Source organism: Aethalodelphis obliquidens, unplaced genomic scaffold, assembly GCF_003676395.1.
Source record: "Aethalodelphis obliquidens isolate GAN/ISIS:26980383/991018 unplaced genomic scaffold, ASM367639v1 scaffold51, whole genome shotgun sequence".
In the NCBI taxonomy this organism is placed as follows: domain Eukaryota; kingdom Metazoa; phylum Chordata; class Mammalia; order Artiodactyla; family Delphinidae; genus Aethalodelphis; species Aethalodelphis obliquidens.
Genome location: NW_020837995.1, coordinates 10,324,702 through 10,335,545, shown reverse-complemented (window position 1 = coordinate 10,335,545; position 10,844 = coordinate 10,324,702). Strand labels below are relative to the sequence as shown.

The following is a 10,844-nucleotide window of genomic DNA, read 5'->3' as shown; positions in this document are numbered from 1 at the left end:
CAAAGAACTGCAAATGAGCAGAGTCCATTTGATCTAGCACGAGAACTAGAACTCTGAATACAAACACTGTAAATAGTATAGAAATACTGTAACAAAAGGTAATGAGAAAAAATGAGAGAAGGTGGAAATACACTGATTTCCTCATGTTTTACAGCCAGGGTGAAAAGAAAACTGCTAAATCAAGAAATAAAGACTATTTAAATATACAAAAGTAATGATGAAAAGAAAAGAAAGGAAAAAAAAAAAGGCTTCCAAATTACCAGAAAGAAGACACATATACACCCCCAAAGCAAGGAAAACACAGACCACAAAGAAGATAAACAAGATTTTTAGAAGCCAATGGAATATTCATGACCAAAACCCTCAAATATAAAAAAAAGAAAATTTACTTTCTCTGAAATCATACATTCTCTCAACACATGGCAAACTTAAAAATTAGTAACAGGGCTTCCCTGGTGGCACAGTGGTTAAGAATGCACCTGCCAAAAAAAAAAAAAAAAGAATGCACCTGCCAATGCAGGGGACACGTGTCTGAGCCCTGGTCTGGGAAGATCCCACATGCCGCGGAACAGCTAAGCCTGTGCACCACAACTACTGAGCCTGTGCTCTAGAGCCTGTGAGCCACAACTACTGTGCCCTCGTGCCATAACTAGTGAAGCCTGTGTGCCTAGAGCCCATGCTCCGCAACAAGAGAAGCCACCATAATGAGAAGCCTACACACCGTAATGAAGACACACCCCCACTCGCTGCAAATAAAAAAAGGGGGGTGAAGACACACCCCCACTTGCTGCAACTCAAGAAAGCCCACACAGCAACGAAGACCCAATGCAGCCAAAAATGAATAAATAAAAATAAAGTTTCCTTAAAAAAAAATAACAAAATCAGAAAACACGGCCTTTCTACCAAAAAGTTTTGAAAAACTCTTAACAATTGGGTAAAGAAGAAATACAAACTGAAATTTCAAAATTACTATAAAGCAAAGATTATATACAGATATATATCTATATCTATGTCTGTATCTATATATATCTCACAACTTGTGGGATACAACTAAAGCAGTGCTCAGAGGGAAAGTTTTAACTTCAGATATTTACATCTATGAAAAAGAAAAAAATAAATGAATATTATGAACTACATGCCAACAATTAGGTAACTCAGATGAAATGGACAAGTTCCTAAAAAGATACAAACTACTGAAACTGACTCAAGAAGAAATGGAAAATCTGAATAGACATTTAATTAAAGTAAATTTAGTAATCAAAAAATTTTTTAAATTCCCACAAAGAAAATTTCAAGATGGGATAGCTTCATTAGTGAAATCTACCAAGCATTTAGAGGAGAATTAACACCAGTTCTTCACAGTTCTTCCGAAAATAGAGGAGGGAACACTTCTCAACTCATTCTATGAGGCCAAGGTTACCCTGATAAAACCAAAGACATCAAGTAAACTATAGACCAATATCCCTGTGCATTTAAACAAATAAATCCTCAGCAAAATAACTAGTAAACTGAGTCTAGCAACATATAAAGAGGATATATACCATGACCAAGTGGGATTTATCCCAGGAACACAAAGTTAGTTCAACATAGAAAAATCAATGTAATATATTAATAGAACAAAGGAAAACACCCACATGATCATCTCGATACAGGAAAAAGTATTTAAATCCAACACCTTTTCATGATAAAAGCAATAAGCTAGGACTAGAAGGAAATCTCCTCAACTTGATAAAGATTATGTACGAAAACCCCACAGCTAACATACTTAATAGTAAAAACTGGATGGTTTTCTCCTAAAATCAGTAACAAGACAAGAACGTCTGCTCTCACCACTTCTATTTAACATGGTACTCAAGATTCTAGCCAGGGCAGTTAGGCAAGAAAACAACAACAAAAGATCGGATATTCTATATACAAGGTCATATCACCTAAGGAGTCTAATAAAATAAAGTATTAGAACTAATAAATGAGTACAGGAGACAACATCAATATACAAAAATCAACTGTATTTCTGTATAGTAGCAATGAGCAAACCAAAAAGGAAATTAAGGAAACAAGCCCATTTATAATAGCATCAAAAAGAATAAAATAGTTAGGAATAAATTTAACAACAACAAAAAACACTAAATATTTATACTCTGAAAACTATAAAACGTTGAAAATAAAGAAGACCCGAATAAATGAAAAGATATCCCATGTTCATGAACTGAAAGACTTAATATTGTTCAGATAGCAACCCTCCCCAAATTGATCTATAGGTTCAGTGCAATCCAATCAAAATCCCAGCTGACTTCTTTTCAGAAATTGAAAAGATTATCCCTAAAATTCATATGTACAGTCAAGGGACACAGAATAGCCAAAACAATCTTGAAAAAGAACAAAGTTGGAAGATATATACTTCCTGATTTCAAAACTACCACAAACCCAGGGGCTTCCCTGGTGGCACAGTGGTTGAGAGTCCACCTGCCGATGCAGGGGACACGGGTTCATGCCCCGGTCCGGGAGCATCCCACATGCTGCGGAGCGGCTAGGCCCGTGAGCCATGGCCACTGGGCCTGCGTGGCCGGAGCCTGTGCTCTGCAACGGGGGAGGCCACAACAGTGAGAGGCCCGCGTACTGCAAAAAAGAAAAAAAAAATCTACCACAAACCTAAACAGTTATCAAGACAGTGTGGTATTGGCCTAAGGATAGATATATAATTCAATGGAATGGAATTAAGAGTCCAGAAATAAATCCACACATCTGTGGTCAGTTAATCTTTGACTAGGGTGCTGAGACAATTCAGTGGGAGAAAAGATTATCTGTCTGAACAAATGGTGCTGGGACAACTGGATATCCACGTGCAAAAGAAAGAAATGTGATCCCTAATTCTCACTATATACAAAAATTGATTCAAAACAGATCAAAGACCCAAATGTAGGAACTAAAACTATACAACTACTAAAAGAAAATATAGGCATAATCTTTGTGACCTTGGATTGAGCAAGAGTATCTTAGATATGAAACCAAAAGCACAAGCAACAAAAGAAAATATTAAAGTAGACATGATCAAAATTTATAACTTTGTGCTTCAAATGACACCATCAAGAAAGTGAAAAGACAACACACAGAATAAAGAAACTTTTTATAAATCATATAACTGACAAGGGACTTATACTAGAATATATAAAGAACTCTTTGCCTTAATAAAAAGACAACCCAATTAGAAAATGGACAAAAGATGGGAAAAGACATTGCTCTAAAAAAAATTTATAAATTTATAATAAGCACATGAAAAGTTCAACACCATTAACCATCAGGATGATGCAAACGATGAGGTACCACCTGAGATCCCACTGGGATGAATATAATTTAAAAGACGAATAATAACAAGTGTTGGCTAGGATGTGGAGAAATACATTGCTTATACACTGTTGATGGGACTGCAGAATAGTGCAGCCACTTTGAAAAACAGGCTGGCAGTTCTTCAAGTGGTGAAACAGAGTTACCCTATGATCTCAGTCCAACTCCTAGGTAAAACCCAAGAGAAGTGAAAACATGTCCACACAACAACTTGTACATTAATGTTCACAGCAGCATTGTTCATAATAGGCAAAAAGTGGAAACAACCTAAATGTCCATCAACTGATGAACAAACAAATAAATGTGATAGTCACACAATGTGATATTATTAGCCATAAAAAGGAATGAAATTCTGATACATGCTACAAGTGGATGAGCCCTTGTTGTGGGGTGAATTATTGTCCTCCAAAAATGATATGTTGAAGTCCTAACTCCTGCTGTCCGTAAATGTAACTTTATTTGGAAATAGGGTCTTTGCAGATGCAATCAAGTTATGATGAGGTCCCACTGGATTAGAGTGGGCCATACATCCAATGACTGCTGTCCCTATAAGAAGGCCACACGAAGACACAGGTACACAGAGACAAACAGGGAGAAGCCACGTGATGCCAAAGGCAAAGGCTGGAGTGATACAGTTACAAGCCAAGGAATGCCAAGGAAGTTATAGCCATACAATGTAACCTCAGGAAACAAGAAAAATAAACAACCTAAACTTACACCTAAAGCAACAAGAGAAAGAAGAACAAACAAAACCCAAAGTTAGTAGAAGGAAAGAAATCATAAAGATGAGAGCAGGAATAAATGAAACAGAGACAAAGAAAACAATAGAAAAGATCAATGGGGCTTCCCTGCTGGCGCAGTGGTTGAGAGTCTGCCTGCTGATGCAGGGGACACGGGTTTGTGCCCTGGTCCAGGAAGATCCCACATGCCGCGGAGCGGCTAGGCCCGTGAGCCATGGCTGCTGAGCCTGCGCGTCCGGAGCCTGTGCTCCGCAACGGGAGAGGCCACAACAGTGAGAGGCCCGCGTACCGCGAAAAGAAAAAAAAGATCAATGAAACTAAAAGCTGGTTCTTTGAAAAGATAAACAAAAATGATAAACGTTTAGCCGGACTCATCAAGAAAAAAAGGGAAAAGGCTCAAATCAATAAAATTAGAAATAAAAAAGAAGTTACAGGGACTTCTCTGGTGGTGCAGTGGTTAAGAATCCACCTGCCAATGCAGGGGACACAGGTTCGAGCCCTGGTCTGGGAAGATCCCACATGCCACGGAGCAACTAAGCCTGTGTACCACAACTACTGAGCCTGCACTCTAGAGCCTGAGCCACAACTACTGAGCCCACGCACCTAGAGCCTGTGCTCCGCAACAAGAGTAGCCTCCGCAATGAGAAGCCCGCACACCGCAACGAAAAGTAGCTCCCACTTCCCACGACTAGAGAAAGCCCACGTGCAGCACAGCAACGAAGACCCAATGCAGCCAAAAATAAATTAATTGATTAAAAAAAAAGAAGTTACAACTAACTCCAGAGAAATACAAAGGCTCATAAGAGACTACTACAAGGAACTATATGCCAGTAAAAGGGACAACCTAGAAGAAACAGACAAATTCTTAGAAAGGTACAATCTTCCAAGACTGAACCAGGAAGAAACAGAAAGTATGAGCAGACCAATCACAATTACTGAAATTGAAACTGGGATTAAAAAACTCCCAACAAACAGAAGTCCATGACCAGATGGCTTCACAGACGAATTCTATCCAACATGTAGAGAAGAATTAACACCTATCCTTCTGAAACTATTCTAAACAATTGCAGAGGAAGGAACATTCCCAAACTCATTCTATGAGGCCACCATCACCCTGATACCGAAACCAAAGACAACACAAGAAAAGAAAATTACAGGCCAATATCACTGATGAACATAGATGCAAAAATCCTAAACAAATACTAGCAAACTGAATCCAACAATAGAATTGTGAAAGGATCACGCACCATGATCAAGTGGGATTTATCCCAGGGATGCAGGATTTTTCAATATCTACAAATCAATCAGTGTGATATACCATATTAACAAATTAAAGAATAAGAACCATATTATCATCTCAATAGATGCAGAGAAAGCTTTTGACAAAATTCAACCCCATTTATGATAAAAACTCTCCAGAAAGTGGGCATAGAGGGAACCTACCTCAACATAATAAAGGCCATATATGACAAACCCACAGCTAACATCATAATCAATGGTGAAAAGCTGAGAGCACTTCCTCTAAGATCAGGAACAAGACAAGGTTGTCCACTCTCACCACTCTTACTCAACATAGTTTTGGAAGTCCTAGCCATGGCAATCAGAGAAGAAAAAGAAATAAAAGGAATACAAATTGGAAAAGAAGTAAAACTGTCACTGTTTGCAGATGACATGATACTATACATAGAAAATCCTAAAGATGCTACCAAAAAACTACTAGAGCTCATCAATGAATTTGGTAACATTGCAGGATACAAAATTAATACATGGAAATCTGCTGCATTTCTATACACTAACAATGAAAGATCAGAAAGAGAAATTAAGGAAACACTCCCATTTACCACTGCAACAAAAAGAATAAAATACCTAGGAATATACCTACCTAAGGAGGCAAAAGACCTGTACTCCGAAAACTATAAGATGCTGAAGAAAGAATTCGAAGATGACACAAACAGATGGAAAGATATACCATGTTCTTGGAAGAATCAATACTGTCAAAATGACTATACTACCCAAGGCAATCTACAGATTCAATGCAATCCCTATCAAATTACCAATGGCATTTTTCACAGAACTAGAACAAGAAATTTTAAAATTTGTATGGAAACACAAAAGACCCCAAATAGCCAAAGCAATCCTGAGAAAGAAAAACTGAATTGGAGGAATCGGGCTCCCTGACTTCAAACTATACTACAAAGCTACAGTAATCAAAACAGTAAGGTACTGGCACAAAAACAGAAATATAGATCAATGGAACAGGAGAGAAAGCCCAGAAATAAACCCATGCACCTATGGTCAATTAATCTACAACAAAGGAGGCAAGAATATACAGTGGAGAAAAGACAGTCTCTTCAATAAGTGGTGCTGGGAAAACTGGAGAGCTACAGGTAAAATAATGAAATTAGAACATTCTCTAACACCATACACAAAAATAAATCAAAGCAGATTAAGACCTAAATTTAAGACTGGATACTATAAAACTCTTAGAGGAAAACATAGGCAGAACACTCTTTGACATAAATTGCAGCAATATCTTTTTGGACCCACCTCCCAGAGTAATGAAAATAAAAACAAAAATAAACAAATGGTAGCTAATTAAACTTAAAAGCTTTTACACAGCAAAGGAAACCATAAGAAACAAAAAGACAACCCACAGAATGGGAGAAAATATTTGCAAGCAAAGAGACTGAGAAGGGATTAATGTTCAAAATATACAAACAGCTCATACAGCTCAATATCAAAAAACCAAACAACCCAATCAAAAAATGGGCAGAAGATCTAAATAGCAATTTCTCCAAAGAAGACATACAGATGGCCATAAAGCACATGAAAAGATGCTCAATATAGATATTAGAGAAATGCAAACCAAAACTACAAGGAGATATCACCTCCCACCAGTCAGAATGGCCATTATCCAAAAGTCTACAAATAACAAATGCTGGAGAAGGTGTGGAGAAAAAGGAACACTCCTACATTGTTGGTGGGAATGTAAATTGGCACAACCACTATAGAGAACAGTATGGAGGTTCCTTAAAAAACTAAAAATAAAACTACCATATGATCCAGCAATCCCACTCCTGGGCATATATCTGGAGAAAACCATAATTTGAAAATATACACATACCCCAATGTTCATTGCAGCACTATTTACAATAGCCAAGACATGGAAGCAACCTAAATGTCCATCGACAGATGAATCAAGAAGATGTGGTACATATACACAATGGAATGTTACTCAGCCATAAAAAAGAATGAAATAATGCCATTTTCAGCAATACGGATGGACCTAAAGATTATCATACTAAGTGAAGTAAGTCAGAGAAAGACAAATATCATATGATATCACTTATATGTGCAATCCAAAAAGATGATACAAATGAACTTCTTTTTTTTTTTTTTTTTTGCGGTACACGGGCCTCTCACTGCTGTGGCCTCTCCTGTTGCGGAGCACAGGCTCCGGACGCGCAGGCTCAGCGGCCATGGCTCACGGGTCCAGCCGCTCCGCGGCATGTGTGATCTTCCTGGACCAGGGCACGAACCCGTGTCCCCTGCATCAGCAGGCGGACTCTCAACCACTGCGCCACCAGGGAAGCCCCATAAATGAACTTATTTACAAAAACAGAGACTCCCAGACTTTGAAAACAAACTTATGTTTACCAACAGGGAAAGGTGGGGCGGGGGGAAGGATAAAGTAGGAGGTTGGGATTAACATACACACACTACTATATATAAAATAGATAATCAACAAGGACCTGTTGTATAGCACAGGGAACTCTATCAATATTCTGTAATAACCTATATGGGAAAAGAATCTGAAAAAGAATGATATGTATAACTGAACCACTTTGCTATACACCTGAAACTAACACAACATTGTAAATCAACTATACCCCAATATAAAATAAAAATTAAATTAAAAAAAGAATACACTACAGGGTCAGAAAAAGAAGAATAATGGGAACAACAAGGTCCTGCTGTATAGCACAGGGAACTGTATTCAATATTCTATAATAAACCATAATGAAAAAGCATATAAAAAAAGGAATGTACGTATATGTATAACTAAATCACTTGCTATACAGCAGAAATTAACGCACTATTGTAAAAAAGATATACGCATTCTCAAAAGATACACATTTCCTTATAGATGCGCAGACTATCTCTGGAAATATACACCAAACTGGTTCTGGGGAGGCAAAAAGACTGAAAAATGCACTTGACATTCTATGTCTTTTGCTACTGTTTGAATACGATTTTTTTTTTTTTTTTTTACTGTGTGAAGTTTTGCTTATAAAAGGAATTTCAGATTTTATATCCCCAGCCAGATCTTACCTCTGAGCTCCAGATCTGGATCCCAACTGCCTGATTTCCAGCTGCTCCCCTGCATTTCTCACAAGCACTTTCAACCTGGTAAATACCAAACTAGACTCATGATCTTCCCCTCAAAACCTGCCCCATTCAGGGCTCTTCGTCACATGGACATCACCAGCCCTTCAAGCCCAAAGTGCATGTGGTTCTGACTCCTCCTGCTTCCAGCCTCCAACTTCCAATCTGCCCCTGCGTCCTGTGGACGCTCTAGCCAGCGCATCCACATCTGCTCCTCCACTCGGGTGGTGCCCTGAACCAAGCAACTGTCGTCTCTCACTCGGCTTTGCCAAGGTCGTGAGCGGGTCTACCCAGGGCTGCTCTTGCCACTTCTCTGGCAAGCTCGTCATTCTCCTCCCCACTAAAAAGCTTGTCAGCAGCTTTGAGAAGTAACATGATCAGATAGGTTAGAAAGCAGCCAGAATTTCCAATAGTGTCTACACAACCTTGCCTTTTCTAGTCCCTTCTCCTGTGATTCTTCCATCTCACTCTTTACATTCCAGCCACACTAACCTTCTTTTAGTTCCCCCAACTCCTCCTCCCTCACTTGCTGGGTCCTCTGCCTGGAAGGCTATTCTCCTGCCCCCCACATATCTCCAGACACCAACTTTTACTGAGTTAACTACCTCTCGGCCTTCCAGTCTCAGTTTAAACACATTCTCTTCAGAGCATCTTTGCTGATCCTCCAGACTAGGTCAGGTCCCTGTTTCATCCGGCTTAGCACCCCTTCTTCACAGAAACTACTGCAACAATAATTAAATAATAAAATAAGCTGTTTAATATTTATCCCTCTAATAATCTGTTTAAGGACAAGAACAATTTTGCTCAGTGCCTAAAATAGTGCCTACAAAATAAACACTTGTTGAATGAATGAATGAGTAAACAGGGAGGGGAGACAAAAACCACAGGGAAGACAAAGGCCATCGTACAGGAGAAGGGCTCACGTCAGCAGTGGCCTCCAGGAGGCAGAACTTCCTCCCAAACTCTTGCCAGGGTGCTCCCGGCCCGATTCGTGCTTGCATTTGCCTACTCACCACACTGTCTGGGGACTGGAGCTGGCCTGGCAAGGCCGGGCTGCTATTGTAGCCGGAGGTGACACCAGAGGAGAGACTTCCGTTGGAGCTGGTGCACCAAGAGCTTGAGGCGGCCAGGGTGTGTAGCTTTTCTTCTTCCTGGGAAGGACAGATTACTGTCAACCAGCTCCAGGTGCACCCTCACTTCCCACCCTCACTTTCACCCCTTCTCACCTCCCCAGTTCCCGTCACCTCCCACTGCCTCCTGCCTCAGCCTCATACTCCCATGCCTCCCCCATCCCCACCCCAACTATATACCCAAGCCGCCTTCTCCCAAACTCTGGCCTGGGGACGGGAGCTGGTCTGATGAGGATGGCATGAAAATAGAGAGTGAAGCAGCTTTGAGCTGGCACCAGGGGCCCAACGCCCTCCTCCAAATTCTAAGTCCCAAGACTCAGAGGCAGCCCTGGTCTGCCCCGGGCTCCAAGCCTACCCTGAAATCAGAGGCTTGCCCCACTCCCCACCCGCAGCAGCTGGCAGACGATCTGCTGGCGGATTCTCAGCTTTTCCTGTTCAGTCTGCTCCCGCAGTCGGGCCCGGGCCCGGGCAATCTCCACCTTGGCCTCCTCACGGGCCCGCTGGTATTCTTGTAGCATCAGCTCTATGTCAGAGGGTGGGTGAGGAGACCTTGACACTGACCGTGGGCTCCTGGGGAAGACCAGAGGGTTGGAGAGATGCCTTCTAACATGGTGAGTGGGCGATGGCCCAGGCCCGCTCAACACCACCTTCCTGAAGGGCCCATCCTCTCTTTGCCCACAGGGCCTTCGGGTGTGGTCTTACAAACACCCTGAGGCTCAGGCCTGCAGTCTTACATAGCATGGCACGGCTCCTCTATCCACCCCCACCCACCCTGTCCGCTGCTCCCTCCCAAACCCTCCTCTTTCCCTTTGCCTCAGTCTCCACAGCTGCCTCCGACTGTCCACAGTCACGTAGGACCCACTCCTGGAATCGCTCCTGGCAAAGGAAGCTGCAGCCTCCGGTGTCCAGGACGCTCAAATCCAGGCCCTGCTCCCCACACTCGCCCCACCCAGAGCCTGTTCCCCACAGGGTTCTGGGTCCACCATACCTGGTGGTCTCCACAACATCCTTCCTCAGCTGCTGCAGGTATTCTCGGCGCCTGCTGGGCAAGTCAAAGGCCCAGGTGGGGAGATCCCGGTTGAATGGGAAACTCAGTTGTTTCTGGGGGCTGAGGCTTTGCGTCCGGCGGAAGTTCTGAAGTCGCTCAGCCCGCTCCCTCCGGAGGTTCTCTGCGGTACGTTCTGGCCTGAGACAGAACGTGAGTGAGGCACTGAAGCTGACCCTGACTGCCCTTCTCCATCTCCAG

The 10,844-nt window shown here is 41.7% G+C and overlaps 1 protein-coding gene across 8 annotated transcripts in view; it reads right to left on the bottom strand.

Annotated features, from left to right (window-relative positions):
* The window catches only part of STARD9 (StAR related lipid transfer domain containing 9), a 127,801-nt gene that overhangs the window by 5,788 nt on the left and 111,169 nt on the right, over positions 1–10,844 (bottom strand). For 5 of the 8 annotated variants that reach the window (XM_027084047.1, XM_027084052.1, XM_027084050.1 and 2 more), the window contains 4 exons: positions 10,587–10,784; positions 9,985–10,168; positions 9,482–9,619; positions 8,415–8,489 (listed from right to left, as the gene is read on the bottom strand). In XM_027084047.1, coding sequence (XP_026939848.1) covers positions 8,415–8,489; positions 9,482–9,619; positions 9,985–10,168; positions 10,587–10,784 — 595 coding nt within the window. Of the gene's footprint in view, positions 1–8,414; positions 8,490–9,073; positions 9,191–9,481; positions 9,620–9,984; positions 10,169–10,586; positions 10,785–10,844 lie in introns of those variants that run through there. The other 3 variants (XM_027084053.1, XM_027084049.1, XM_027084054.1) reach the window with 3 other exon arrangements.